The 16,295-nt window shown below is 39.7% G+C and overlaps 1 protein-coding gene across 1 annotated transcript in view; it reads right to left on the bottom strand.

Annotated features, from left to right (window-relative positions):
• Positions 1 to 16,295, bottom strand: part of gabra3 (gamma-aminobutyric acid type A receptor subunit alpha3) — a 78,339-nt gene that overhangs the window by 26,460 nt on the left and 35,584 nt on the right. Inside the window, exons 3-4 of the mRNA XM_035666626.1 lie at positions 6,516 to 6,637; positions 2,383 to 2,450 (exon numbers count right to left, since the gene is read on the bottom strand). Coding sequence (XP_035522519.1) covers positions 2,383 to 2,450; positions 6,516 to 6,637 — 190 coding nt within the window. The remainder of the gene's footprint in view (positions 1 to 2,382; positions 2,451 to 6,515; positions 6,638 to 16,295) is intronic.

Genomic DNA, 16,295 nt, shown 5'->3' with positions numbered 1-16,295 from the left:
GTAAGAGAGGTAATACTCTCTCACAATGCAAGTGCAACATACCTTGGTCAGCATACTGTACCTTCAAAATGGTCTCATAAGGGCAACTTTCGAATATATGGATATTTGTAAAAGGGATGGAAATGAAATGAAATCTAATCTATGAAATAACATCAAACAGCTGCTTTTTGTAACTCCAAATAGCACAGATTATGACACAACCTAGAGGGGGCTAGCACGCCCCTGCATGAAGGTGGAGATCCAACCCAGAATATGTGTGTTAAGTTGTAGAAACCACAAACAGCCAAGCACTGACCGATGAATTCAAGTACTTTAAAGATAAACAAACTACATTAATGACTAAATATGAAATAAGTATTTGTCCCTTGTTGTAATGTACAGTAGGGACATATACAGTAAATCAACAAAGAAGTATAAGCACCCATCAGTTTCTGCCACGTTACCCAGAGCTGTGCTTGTTTTACTTGACATAAGGCTCTTGAAGTTTGGTACAGTAGTTGGGGCCATTTGATCTGCATGTAATCAGTCAGTTATGTTTTTATTGTGTCATGCACATACAAGTGCCCAGTCCAAATGGACTTAAAAGATACCAGAGACACCACTGAGGGGGTGACACCTTTGTTCGGACAATTACCAACAAGACCGTTGATATCTGTCCCAAGTTCGACAAATACAGTTTGCATCAATAGGGCGGTTATTGATTATTTTAGTCATCGAGTATTCCATCTCGATTCATTTCAACGACTAATCAGATAAAAAATACTTTTGCACACCCATAGCCTAACAGCACCTGTGTGTAACCGACTGTTCCTGTTCAAGAAAGCTGGAGTCTAACGGGTTTGTAGTGAAAGTTTTTCCTGGTGTGTAAGGGGTAGTTCTGTTACTTGGGTCAGCTATACAATGCGTAGATAAGCTCATGTTGCAGTATAATAGTTACTGAAAGGCTGTGTTGTGTTTGCTGTCACATCAAAGGAATTAAAAGTCCCCGTATATCGTTACTACAGTGTCGGTACCCTTCGCAGCAGAGTTGTCAGACTGCGAACAGCTAAGTGAGCTAATAGCTTAAACCATGGAAAAACAATGCTTTGCAGCTGCTAAGTACCTTTTCACAGTAAAACACTGACGTTGTGCTATTGTGCTAGGCCAGTTCTATTTTACAACTGTACTGTGATACTTTAGTTTTTTCCTGGCCTGTTTCTTCTCTTTGCCCCTGACTATTTTCTCGCTCCAAAGCACGTTGTGTGACAGTAATAATCTGTGCAAAACACTATTTGTGTGCCGTATGGCTGTATATAGTTATATGGATTAAACAAAGCTTTGATACAAAGAATTAGATCTTTAGTAATCAAGTTACTTGAGTTACTTGAGGAGTTGTTTCAGCCCGAGCCTCAAGTAAGGTAATCCTTCAAAGGAACTCAAATGAATCCCCTACATCACATAACAAAGCCTTTTATCTTCAGGGAGACCATCAGATCTGGCTCTTGCTATAGCAGCTGGTAATGCACCTGAATATGTCTGTAGAGAGAAGCACTTCTCAACAGACTTTTGCCTTCTACCCAGGCACTGTGGTTTTAAGACCACAAGGTCCTCGGCGACTCATGTAAAGTTTGAGTCTGACAGCCTGAACATAAACTACGCCAGAGAAGTTTATGTGTAGAGACTTGTTACACTATGAAGCAGCCCTCTAGTGAGACCAAAAAACTCAAGTTCTCCAAAACCCACTAATCGAGCTACGTCATACAGGCTGTCGAGCCCGCTCAGCGCTGAGCCGGAGAAACAACCCAGTGCTCAAGGCGGTCAATTAGAGCTGCATGATCAAATATGTCAAATGCTGCATAAGGTCCCAAGATAAAGCATGAACCATCTCCAGCATCTGCTGTTTAAAGGAGGTCATCCAAAGCCCGCAATGGAATTTCTCCGGAGTAGTTTAAAAAGAGAGCACTGGTGGTTTCGGAGATTTTGGTTGATGATATAAATGTCATCTTTTCCTGCTGGTAAAGACTGCACTATAGTAGATTTTCTCCTAAAGTTGTTTAACTCTTCTAGCTGAGTAGTGGAGTTTAACAATGCTAAAACTAATGGCTCAAACCTTTGTGACAAATACCAATATATCTCGTGAAAATACCGTAAATTTGACTATTATGAACAAGCTGAATTCTTATACAATATATATACTTATTCAGACTCTAAATTACACATTTCAAAATTGGAATTTATACAATGTTGATTTCTACTATTCTGCAAAAGGAGGTTCACATGTTGCAAAAGCACTTTTGTCAAAGTAAAGCAATTCCAAGTAAAGTGAATACAGATAACCTGCTTATATCTCATGACTCATAGTGATGGTTTAAAGTGAGGACGAAGAAGAGAAGAAACACTTACCATGTCTGTATCTGATACTGGTCCAAAACTCGTCACATAGATGTTTGTCCTCACTTCTGTCACACTTTCTGAGGAAAGAGACAACAAGAACCAGAAAACATTACAGTGCAGTCTGTACACAAAAAGCTTTGCTGCAGCTCTGTCTTTGTTAAGTCGATTGTTTGTGTACATGACGGTAAGGTCTGTCTGTTGACATTTAACTAAGCCGCTTTCACACAAAAATTCAACTGTAATCAAAGGTTAGAGAAACACTTCGAACTGAGGGAAAACTGATTTATGCACGCTCTGTGAAGAATTTGTGCCCCTGTGGACGGCTTAATACCTGGATTCCTACTGTCTTTGTGAATCATTTTGTCAAAATCATGTCAACTTTGTTGTGCTACAGATTGCAGGTTTAAGAATACAATGCTGGACCAATTGTGTTAGACAGTCTCTAAAATGTAGACTCAAGCACTGTGAGACAGCACTGGTTATAGCACTCCTAACTATTTGGCTCAGGAGGGGTTTTTTTCAACCTCAATTTAAGAGCAAAAATGTTGCTGTGAGCAACTTCACAGACTGTTTTGAAAGCCTTTAGTTCAGTAAAACTACCATTTGTTTGGCTCAAGCTAGTTTTGTCCACTACAGCATAAAATCTGCTTTGGGCCAGGCCCAAGTCTGTATCTTTGGAGAGAAGACATCCCTTTTGACCCAAAATAATTTTAGTTAGCCTGCCCCAAAAACATTTAACAGTCCCTAAGGGACTACTGGCTCAGGAATAAAATGCAGCAGCTCAGCATTAACGATGCGGGTCTGTTTGTATTTCTAATTCAAATAATGGGCACACTTTGCTGCTGTTACACAATTTTATGCACACATTATAATCACATTAGACATGATGTATGGATCTGGCATGACTCTTCCAAGGCTTTTCTAGGGCCAATGTGGTTCTTAATTACAATTACATGTATCATTGCACGTTATGTTACATTGCAAACTCTATTATTGCTTCTGTTCTGTCACAATGATTTATCAATTATTCTTGATACTGTAACAGTGATCAGATTGATCATTATAGTAAATTAGTCAGGACTTTTAATTGTGATATTAATTATGAGCTGTGAAATAATTATTTCCAGAAACCTCAGAAATGATCTGAATAAAGCATTAGTAGGGCATGATATTAAAGTCGTGACAGATCAAAATTTGCCCTCTGCAGTGTGGGCTGAATCAGCTCCTCTGGGCCAAATGTGTAAAGCAGGCTTTGGGGCCATTGGTGAGACAAATGGCTGCTCCCAGTGGTGCAACAACTAGAGAGTGATGAGGCTTTTCTCAAAAAGTGACTAGATCCTCGGCTGTAACTGTGTCCCAGATCTAAGCGACCACCCACAGGTGAAGTCTCCAATCCTTTGGCAAAGGGCCCCCTTGAGAGAGGAGATCCACTTCCACATTAATCATTCCTTTGACACAAATAGCTCTCACAAATACGTGATTATCACAAAACCAAGTCAGCAGTTTGCATGGCAGGCATAGGCGGGGGAACAGAATGAGTTGCCCCGTTTCTGTTTACAACAATGCACCAGAGCACAGGGCAAAGCTAATAGATACCACTGAAAATGAAATGTAATGTTCTCCAGTTTCTATCCAGTGTGTTTGTCTGAGATGGTCCCAAATGACTGTTTCTCATTAGGACTGTGTGCGGTGGGGCATGAGGGTGACCAACGGTAGGGCGGGGAATTGATTAGATTTTATTGATACCAGTACCATTATCGATTTTATTATTTATATATTATTGGTCAGATTCTTTGTCGATTCCCCTATTGACTCCTGATTAGTCTTCGGTGTCTTTTTGGCCTCAATGCGACTTTCTTATTATTTCCGAGTCTGAATACAGTGTAGAAAAAGAGTAGACCTGTAATAGTTTAAGTTTCTATGTGAAATGAGGCGCTCAACTGGAACTGGTTCTCAGTTTTCATTTCTGAACAGGATGAAGATTAACAGTCTTGCTTGTGTACATGTACAAGCCAATGGTGACTTAAGAGGGCCTTCTAGTGTGTTTGTTTGGAGGGAGATGGTTTGACTGTTGAGGTCCAAGATCTAAACCATTAGCAGGGTTCTTTTGATACTCTTGGAAAAATAAAGTTTATAATCAACATTTTGTATTTTCACAATATATTTTGACAAATAAGATGAATGTACACAAAAAGCTTTGCTGCAGCTGTTTGCGTATGGTGAATTCTGCATGTTGGCATTTAACTAAGCTGCTTCACACAAAAATTCAACTGTAATCAAAGGTTAGAGCAACACCTCAAACTGAACTGTAGATTTATGCACGCTCTGTGAAGAATTTGTGCCCCTGTGGACGGCTTAATAGCTGGATTCCTACTGTCTTTGTGAATCATTTTGTCAAACTCATGTCAACTTTGTTGTGCCACAGATTACAGGTTTAAGAATACAATGCTGGACAAATAGGGTTCACATTTCCTAAAATATAGACTCAATCATGGCAAGACAGCAATAATAACTAGATTTACACTAGAACTATCCATAGTGTTTTGAGTATTGTTTGTATCATAGATGGACAGTCTCTCAGTTTATTAAACTCTGCATTGCAGATCACCTGGAAAGTATCATCAGTAAGAGAGATACAGTGTTCTGCAATACTCCGACATCTTAACTACACAAGACAACACTCATATTCTATAAAATATAGACAAACAATTATCATTTATCATATTCTATGTTGAAATAAAAAATAGGACCAACTTGCTGCCTAATGAATGAAACAAACGTTTAAAATTTGGAGAAATTAAATAGGTCTCTAATACCAGCCTTAATAAAATTTTAATGAAATATGTCATATAGTGCTATATGCAACTACATAAATTCAAGTAAACACACCACAAAAGGCATATCTACCCATTTGTTTAAATCTTAATCTTTTCAACCGATGAGACACAATTGTTTTAGTTATAATTGTACCAGTGCTCATATCTCAGTGGGAATTTCCACTCCTGTATGTGCTTGCTCTTGTTTTTTTCCACTGGCCTGTCTCGCCTCTATATTGCCTGTCTCATGGGCCTAGTAAAAGCCTGCTATGTTTCACTGCACCTCAGAGGTCCGCACATTCAGTCACTGCACTCCAAAAGGAAGCCATCATGACTCTAAGTCCCTGAGTGGTGCAGGCCTCAACGCCATTTCCTTGCCCTTGGAGATGTGAACCTCCGCACAGAGGCTGAATATGACATCAACGTCTTGTGCCTGCTTCTTCTCTCTGGTTGCTGCCATGGAGTCCAGGTCATCCAGCCTGGTGGGCTTGCAGCCTGGTAGCCATGCTCGTGGCTTCAAGCAGCAAGCAGTAGAGCAGAAATGACCATTCCAGCTGGCTGGCTGAGAAATGGCAAAGGCTGCTTGAGCATGTGGGCTTGCTGTTATGCAGTTTGTTGTCCTTGGGGGGTGAATATTTGGATGAAATGGCATCAATTAGAGGGATTTCTACTGACATATGTGCTTATTTGCTATTTGGGCATGATTGAGCAGACTTCCACCCAAGGGAAACCAGATTTTCTGCCCAAAGTGACCTGACTTCAGTGTGATTCTGGTGTTGGTGTGCCGTCTTTGAGGTACCATGTGTCCATGTCCACAAGCAGTAGATGGGTTTACAGAGAGCCAGAGAGTGACTTCATAGATCCATGAGATCCCCAAGCTATCACAGGAAATAAATAATTCAACCATAGCAGAATGAATATAGTGTTTGATAAGTATTACAGCAACAAGAAAAAAAAAAAGTGAATATCAATAAAAATATAATCTCTCAATTTTTACCTCTACCAATTCATCTAAACAATTAACTGCTAGTGTCAGTTGTTCTTTATTTTTTAAAACACTCAAAAACCTAAGTCAGCTGGAGAATACCTAGTGATTTGTTTTGTCATTAAAAGCCCCTGAAAGATGTACATTAATCATTTAATATTCTGTGTGTATACTGTTTACAGCAGAATGTAGTATAAATATGCATGAAGACTTGGAGCAACTGATGCACATTTTCACATATGGTCCATATTTCAAGAGCTAAAACAGTGACACAGTGAGCCGTCTGTAAAACATTTTCTCTGTAGGTGTCTGTGATTTATCTACCATGTAGTGTTGCTTACCTCCCAGCCCAGGACGTAGCCTGTTGTCATATCCATCCAAAAGCCTGTCTAGGATTCGAGTGAAAATGGTGATATTGTCTTTACTATCATCAGGTAGCGGCTCTCTGTGTCCAACTACTGCCCTGCAGGAAGAAACAGAGAAAGGGAGATGGAGTCAAAAGATGGAAAACAATGTTGTTAAGCTATGATAATATTGTTCCACTAAAGCACTGGAGACTGGCAAGTCACTCTATAATTAATATAATAATGATTTATTCATTAAAACGTTATGGATACCAACTTTCAGTGTAAGTGAATGATCTGAGAATGAATGATTTGAAATTTTGACCATAATGAATTGTTAATTAATTCATTTTGTTTTGAAATCTTCACACATTTTTTTCAATATTTCCGACACAGTCACAATCTCAATCTCATGTCAGTGATCAGCCTTGGGCTTGAATCAATATTTGAATAATAATGCCTGCTTGTGTTTGTTTGTCTTACAGGGTGGAACCTGCATATTTACTAAAAACAGTGAATTTATGTTAATGATTTCTTTCCCAAGACGGAAATACTCTGCAGCGTTTTGTTGGAGAATTCATCATATGCTATCAGCCACTGGTTATTAATTTACATGGCCCACAATCCCCTGCAGAACAATATTGTGGTGAGATGAAAAGGCCACTATACTGTAGGTGGAACACTGATGAGTTAATGAGTACTGTCTTTAATTAAACTTAAATTCCCTGAGGAGATGACCTATAATATCCAAGTAATCCCCATCAACAACCAGTCCATGTCCTGATCACAGACGCAGCATTGTGCTGCTCGGTAAGGACGGAGCTTTAAGGTGTTTAGTGTTTAAAGAGTAACCAGAATTTTCCCTGAATGTTGCTTTAAGGGAAGCCTGAACTCTCAACAGCAAGTCTTTGCTAGTCCTCTTAGAATGGCTTTCTGTGGCTTAATCTGTTCTATAATAACTCAACGTAAGAGTCCATCTGAGCTACAACACCATTCATCAAAACACTAACTGGGTGAAGGTCACTACTTCAGATGTATGCAATTGTAATTAGGAGTTCAAAATGACTTGCATGTTCTTGCATGCTCTCAACACGAAACACGTCATTTTGAGTCATTTAGGCAAATTACTTCAACCTAGCAAAGTGACTATTACGTGGGCCTTTTGTGGGCAATAAATAAATATCAATTAAGCATCACAGCTCTCTCATGGTTCAGATGTAGTGTAAACAAGAATAAAAAAGTTTTTATTTTATTTTTTTATTTTCATTCATAGAGAGAACTACTGGCTGTATTATATAGTGTCATCAGCCTTTCAGTGTATTTACATTCAGTAATTACTGCTTTTCAGTAGTTATCTGTGGCGGAGTCTGCCATTCCTATGCTAGATTCAAAGGGCCTTCAAATGTACAAGGAATGTAAAGAAAATGATGCAGCATGTAATCCTGCGTAATTTTATCTTGAATGTCCTCAGGTTTTATGCTTCACTCTTTTTACACCGTGTCAGAGCTGTATGAATCATTATTTCTGCCGCTGTTTCACATTCAAATAATTTAACTGACTTTTATTGTGAAACAGCCACAGGAAACACAGGAAAGATTATTATTCAAAAATGACTACTAAATGAGACATGTCATTTTTTGGCATTTTTGACCTCTGACAGTGGATCTGCTCCTGGAGTGTTTGCTGCAGTATTAAAACATTTTTTTTGTCCCTATGGTAACCATTGGTGTCACCAAATCAACCAGCACTAAAATCTTAAGAATTACAACTTTAAGAAGAAAGTACTAATGATTATCCCGATGATGTCAGATATAGACTGAGCCTTTTAACACTAAGCTCACGATTTGCACCTCATTGAGTGGGGCACAGTTTGATATATTCTGGTTGACATAACTAACTGTATAATTAAATTCTGCCAAAAATATTTTAAAATATGGCAGTGTAACGGTATACTCATAAATATTTGGAAATATGAATTGTAAATCAAAATTTCTGGCTTTTCATTCACACACCTCATCAAAAAATGACAGGCGTGCGTGTTTAAGGCAGCTCAGACACACCGAAAACCACCAAATACAAAATGCTTTAGAAATGGCTGGGACGAGTTTAACTGCAATAGGTAGTATCTCACTTAACATGAATCATATATCAAACAAAAAGCCTCTGTGGCTTCTCCGACGGTACCAGTGGAAACTCAAAAATTAATGAGAAACCTTTAGTCCCCGAGAAACCATTCTAACAATGTCTGCTCCACACTAAAATATCCACTTCAGAAAAACAAAGTGCTTGTGTGGTGTGCAGCATCTGTGCGCTTTACTGAAGCACAGACACTTTCTCTGACACACATATGCACACACACACACACACACACACGTCTTCCAGTATTAGCCAGCTGTTTATATTCCCTGATGAGGACAAAGAAATGGGACATTCCCTCTGAATTTTACATCATTTTTAGTAAAACACACAGGTTTTATAATCATGCCAGCCGCTTGTTTGACTTTCTCGGCCCCCTTCATTATTCACACTGTCTCAATACATGGATATAAATATCTAATAAGAAAAGAACATACATTCATTATATTCCTGAACTATTCACACCTAAAGAAAAAGAGAACAAACTCTGCGTCAACAATTGACACTGAATTTAATGTTTGTCTGAATTTTGCCTGAAGGAGAACAAGTTGCATAAGGAGAAGATAAAGGTACTGTAGGTGTAAACATTGAAGATGTAAAGACCAGCACCTACAATGTTTCACAAAGCCCACCACTATTGTTCTGTATATTTACTCTCAGTGCGATGCAACTTCGATACATCCTGCATTTATTAAATATTTATATTGGTCATGGGTTTAGCATATAAATAATGTTCATTGTTGTGCCATGCTGTTGGATTGCATTATTCTCTGTGGCTGTTGTGAAGTTGAAGTTTGATGGTTAAAAGTGAATTGTGAGTATTTGATCATGCTATGTGTGATATTCAACAATGCTCTGTGAGGCGAGACTGGAAAACTGTGTTGGTAAAAGGCCACAAAAACACATGTGACTTATTTTGTTGCAAAAAAATGGTAAGAAATGATCCACTACAAAACTGCACATATGGTTGTGAAAGGGTATAGCTATAGGAAGGTTTCATTGCACCAGTTACAGTCGGAGAACTAACACCTTTTATGATTACGATTCTGTTTTCACAGCAAACATTTAAGCACAGTTGTAGCTCATAACATTAATAATATAATGGCTGCATTCCATTCAGGTGGTATTGTTCATGCTGCCTCATTGTTACTGAATAGCTTACTGAGACACTTCGTATCAATAATGTAAGTGACTGCAGTCTAATAGTGCATGGAATTTGGCTGTACCCAACTTCAACCTGAGCAGAGGTTTAATTAGTCAGTGAAAATACCCGTGTGGGTGTGCAGGCCTTTAAGTTATTAGTGGATAACAATCACAATGTTCTTTCTACTGAGGGGCTTACGCATGTACACTTACTGCAAGTCTGTACAATTAAGTCGTGGATGTCAAGATGGTGGCCACTATTGGCAGTTTTAAAGTCTGCCTGATTATATACTGATTTGAAATGAAACTGAATTAGCTGCTCTGTTTCATATTAATTTGATGTGTGAAGTCAACTGTGGAAGTCTAGCCAGTATATGTTGCTCAGCCACATCATCTAACAGACCTTTGAAGGGTCTGTCGGACTAATCTGTAAATTAATCTGTCAGTCACACTGACTAAATCGTGCCCGCACAATCGGCTACCAAAATATATCAAAATATCAGTAGCTTAATCATTAATTGAACATTTCTTTGCTAAACAACTGTATCACACCTTCTGCCTAAGTGGATGCTGATTGGCTACAGGCAGGAAACAAACTTGCACAGACTTCTCCACACCTTTTATCCTTTGCTTTATTCACAGCAGAAACACACTGCCGCAGAGACTGACCAAAGTCTGACATTTCACAGTACCAAAATTGACAACTCATGCTTCACTATTTGTGACAAGAAAATTGCTGCCACATCCAACAACACCTCAGACTTAATGGAGCAGTGAATAGTGCACAACGTTCAGCAAGCTCAGGCAGGTTGGACTGGAGGACGAACAAAAATGGATTTTTGTTGTTGGCATAGGTCTCTCTATTTAAACTTTTAACTCTAAAGGAAAACTCTTTTATATCAATACATCAAATGGTACATCCTCTGCAGTCTGACATCACATATTTTGAGTAATTATTATTGAATAAAAACTTTTTTGGGATTTAAAAGTACCGTTTTGTTAGGAGTATCACAGTAATGGTAGCAGTATAAAGCAGAAGCACATTAAACACAGCTGTCAGGTCAAGGATATTCTACGTCCTGGAGCATATGGACAATTGAACAACTTCATACTGTGTGCGCAAACAGACTTTTAACTTTACTGCAAATGTATTCCCTCAGAAGTAGAGACATTCTGGATTGAAATGTTACCCTGCAAAAAATGAAGTTTCTTAATTGGCCATCTTCTGTAGAAGTCATCTATTTAATTATTGCTTAGTCCCATTGCACCGGATTTGCAACGTTCTTCTGCTGAATTAAAAGGGACTCTTTCCCTTTTCTCTTTTAAAGATGAGAGACAGAAGATATTTTAGAGATTGTAATATATTAAAGTCATGTGCAAATTTACCATTTATTTATTAGTGCATACAAGTTTACAGGGTCCAAAAACCACTGCAGGTACACACAAAAGCCTTTGATGAATACCTCCATCCGTTCATGGATGTTGCAGATCATAAAGGGACCAGTTTCTACTGTGGAGGTAGTGCAGAGTCCTGTCTGGGGGGTGACTGGCAAAGTGAGACAGCCTTTTTAGGCTGGTGGGAACGAATGTGTGTGGGCTGAGCAGTCTTAGTGGAACGGGCATGTACTGAGTGAGCGGACTGGATATGATCCAAGGTTAGTGCACTGAACCAGTCTGACAGGTGAAGGATTGCAGACTTGGCCAGGGAAAAGATGTAGTGGTGGTTTCTGAGGGCACGAGGGTGCCTGCTGCCAGCCAGGAGGTGTGTGGAGGAGGAGTGAGTGGGGAAGCTGGAGGGAAGTAAACTGTAATGAGAGCTGTTCGGGTGGCAGTGTGAGATGAAGGCGCTTCATGAGCAGACAGAGTGATGGCAAATAGACTCGAGTGAGGAGGAGTAATTGTACAGTTCAAGTGTGTGTTCTATTCAGTGACTGATTTGACTTGTTTCATGAGGTCAGTTATTTTATCCTACATCCTGCTGGATGTTGAGTATTTGAAGCAGTTTGAAACAATTTGAATAAATCCTCGCTGTACACACAGCAGGGCACACATTTCATTATGAGCTAAAGAAAAGAGCTCTGAGGGGGCACCAAGAGAAGCCAGAAGAAAGGTCGACCAATTAAGACCTGAGTGAAAAACCGTGGTTAAGATGGTGAATGTACTCCTACTCTGTCACCTGCACAGTGTAGCGACAACTGACTTAAAAAGGTCCCACGGAATGGTATTACTTCCTTAATTTGATGAATTTTCATTTATAGGAGGATGTTGGAACAACGCATTAGACAGTGAAGGATCAGTCTTAAGTGTAAGCTAATGGGCTTAGGCGGTTTTATTCGATAGAATTGAGAAAAAGGTCTGAGTGTTGAAAAATGTGCAATTTCTTGGATTTCCACCAGAAGGCAGAAACAGGTTGTCCGGAAAAAACAAGTTGAACCTGGCTCAACTTTTCCACGACATCCAACAAGGCGCTGTGTTGGCCAACACATTCCTGGTGGATACATCTGTAAGACGAACAATGTATTTCTACTGTTTATAATGATCACTTGAGTCTGTGTCAGTTGGGTCAGAGAACTACAAGTTTAAAAATTTTAAAATATTGAAACAAGTGGGCTTACCAGACCTCTGTAGCCCACTATACATCTCTGCTTGAGGTGAGCAGCTCAAGGCTATATTAGCACTACTAACACAACACATCTGAATCTCTGACCCAACTGAAAGCGGTTAAGTTGCATTGTGGGTGATGTAGGCACCACTTTTTTTTTTTTTACAAGGAAGAAGAATACATGAAATAAAAAAGATTTCCTTTTCTGCTGCACCGATTTTTGACTATTGTTTAATCTGACAATGTTATTGGAGTGCAATGCTAAATCACTGGAGTACTTTTTAAATGTAGCTTGGGAAGGAGAACATTGTTGAACTCTCTTTCTTACCTATCTCTTATCAAACTGTCGCTCTGATTCACTCCCTTTCCAACAAACTCTTGGCTGCTGCTGCTGTTGCTACGCATCTTGAATTCAAAGTGGGCACTTCAGGAAATGCCCTGGCATCCTCACCCAAATACCTCATGTCTGTCCCTCGTGCGCCACCCCCTTTGGAGGGATGTGTGAGCTGCGGATGACCGATAAGAATCCTGATATTCATCCAGCACCAAAGTGCCCAGACGACGCACTCGCTGAACTGTCATGTTGCCGAGCGCCGGGGGCGACCAAAATCAAATGGAGGGGATTAGCGAGGCTGCTCGAAGCTTGTGGAGAAGATATATTGGAACCCGATGACTTTTCTTGACAGTGGTTATGGGGGCACTGGTTTATTTATTAAATGCATGTATGTGGCAACAAATATTTAATTCCATCGTCCTGTCATCAAAATCTGGGGGGGGGGGGGGGATGTCTAATTAGCACATTCTTGATTAATAAATAGTCAATTCTGAGCTTGAATTCATGCATGAGTTAACCTTTACAACATAACTAATCTTCCTCACCAGATCCTCCCACTCACATTCTCTCCAAGTCTACCAACAATATATTGATAATGTTATGCAGCAGCGCATTATGCAGCATATTGTCTCTTACTGACAGATGCCTCGTATCATTCAAAGCTTTTACAATATGAGTGATTTTTCTTTGTTTGCTTCTTTCTTCTGTCTTCCACTTGCCTGTTTTGAGAAGATAATATGTACAGGAGAGAAAGTGAAGCAGGGACGTAATAGCTGCTAACATACAACAAGCTTTGCCTGACTCCAGGGACAACTGTCTGCCATATCTGCAGACGTTCATCGTGACAAGTTTCCTCATGTTACTTCTTTCATCCACTTTGGTTCATGTTCATGAGAAGAGCTGCACTAAGAACTTATTTATGGTGACAGCACTTACAATTTTAACATTTAGATAAATAGACTGGTTTTAACATACAGTATTTGGCATGCTAGTGTCCATCACTAAAATACAACTATTGGATGCACTACCATGAAGTTCTGTACAGACTTTCACGGTGCCCAGAAGAGAAATCCTATTGATTTTGGTGATCCAATGATTTTTCCTGTACTGCCACTATGTGCTTGCCTATTTGGTTTAGACTGAAATGTATCGACAACTTTTGGGTGGATTGCCATGAATTTGAAAAATTATAGCTTAAATAAGTACAGACTCACAGAGCCTATACCATGGCCATAGACTCTTAGTCTTGTTAAATTTCAAATATCCAAGCTTTTTCCACAATATCCACTGCAGAGTTGTAAAGCTTTAGTTGTACAAAGTCCACCCACCCATCCATCCATCTTTCCTCAGTAACTTCCTCCTCTCTTCCCTGCGGGATCCCCAGGCACTACCCTGCCAGCTGGGCTGGAGTCCCTCCAGCAGGTTCTGGGTCGGCCCCCAGGCCTTTTCCCAGTTGGCCATTCCTGGCACACCTCTTAAAGCAGGCACCTGGGGGACATTTTTAGCAAATACTGAAACCACATCCACGAACACACTTTGTACAGTAATGCGTGTTTGGAGTAGATGCCAACTTAGGTTTTGTGTCCACTGGGAAGATTTCTTCAGAATGCTGACTGCTTTTACCCACTGTATTGACTTGAGACAACAAACTGTTACACATTTCAGACAGTGCCAAGAGATTCGCATTGGCTTTCTTGCTCAGAGCCCAAGACTACAAAAACTATTTCAACTTGGGAAAAGGTTTTCAATAGTGGTTCAGCAATAATGACAGCCATGGCCAGCACTTTGTCCTCAGCATCTGTTTAACACTTCCAGTTAAAGCAAGAGGTGGAGGCATATTTGGGGCCTCTTCGGCCCATTGATCACCATTAGAATCCAAAAGTTGCAGACTTTGTTTTAACAAGCAAAATGTGTTCAGACAGTGGAACAAGAGGAAGAAAATAAAATCAATTGGAAAATGTTAATTTCCAGCTGGTACTACCAACAAATCACCCAACACTTCTGTTCTATACCCTGTTCTTGATGGTGTCGAGAAAAAAATGCTGTCTGTGACTGTTTGTGGAAGTTGGCTCAATCATTTTGTGTAGCACTTACAGTCTCACTGCAGTGTCAGCTCTGCATAGCAGTTATGTTTGGTGTGGTTACAGTGTGTGTGTGTATACGACATTTGTCATTCACTGAGAAATCACACATATTTACAAGTATTCTATTATGACGCAGATAAATCTACTCAAAAGTTGGTCGTTTTTAAATGTACAGTATCATTTGGTGCATGTTCTTGTCTTTAGTTAAACACTGGTCCATCCTTTCTAGCACTGTGCTCCTTTTTCTACTCAGTGGACTCACACATTCATGCTCCTCCCACACACAGTCTCAATTCCCCAGTCCATAGCTGTAAAAGCCTCTGCCTTACTTGATCTTGGATTTTAACAGTTTTTGCCTCTGTTGTTGTCCTTGATCTTTAACTAGCTTTAATTCACTGCCATGACAACCAAGGTCAGAGACCGGGCACAGAAACGTCTTCACGGTGTCTGTTCAGGCTGCAGAACAAAAGCTGAACAGTCATCTGAAAGGTTTAAGGTGCACACAAATAGAAAAACTTGAGATATTTTATTTCAAAAATAATGAGAGCTAGGTCGGCTAAGTTCAGTATTCCCATTATAACACTGTAAACAGTTTTTGAAAGTGCAGTCCAGGCTCAATGTGGAGATCCACAGCAAGGTGCTACTTCTTACTTTAAATTAAATGTTAAATGAATTAATTGCAGCATTCATTTGTAAATACAGCGCCACAAATAAAATATGCTGGACCTTTCCTACAGCAGCAGGAAATTACCTAACATAAAGATATGATCTGAAACACGAGATATCAACATTTGTGACACCAACCTACGTTCCTAGGCGTTTTTAGATAGCCGGGGCCCTATGTGTCACATGCAGCACTGATATAGGGATTAGAAAAGCACAATCACCTGCATCAGCAGCAATGAAGAGATCATTTATAACTGCAAGCATGCCCCATAGCACTCCATACTATGCAGTGCTGGAAAGCCTGACTCTTTAAAAAGAAGTGGTTATTTTTCATGGAGGAGGACAGGACCAGTAGACGAGTTCATATGGTAAATAATTTCCTATAAAGCCCCAGGAAAGCTAGATTAAAAACAACTCAAGAGCTGATGATGTTGAGGCTGACATTTCCCCTTTTTTAATTCAAAATCTCATTACAATTTCCAAGGAATACAGTGTTATTACAGCTACAGGAGAGGGGACAAACAGAATCCAATACATCAAATAGGACCGGGCTGAGTTTATTGCAAAAGGCCTACACATAAATCCTGGCTACAGGCCATACCACACTCCATGTAATTCCCATCCGGGGACTGTGCGTATATTTCTTTTTATATTACCTAAATTTCTTTGATTTAGTGATCGTGAAGCCACAGGTAAAGGACACATACAACTGTGTGTCGCAGGTTTTACAGCTAACATATGCATCCCCATCTGGCTGGGACGGGGCATGTCATAGTGTTTGCCACTGTGAAACAAGAGGCTGAAAATATTGG

This window comes from Morone saxatilis, unplaced genomic scaffold, assembly GCF_004916995.1.
Source record: "Morone saxatilis isolate NCDOM2014 unplaced genomic scaffold, NCSU_SB_2.0 Contig20, whole genome shotgun sequence".
Taxonomy (NCBI): domain Eukaryota; kingdom Metazoa; phylum Chordata; class Actinopteri; family Moronidae; genus Morone; species Morone saxatilis.
Note: the sequence above shows the minus strand (reverse complement) of the source record. Positions and strands in the feature narration are given on the sequence as shown.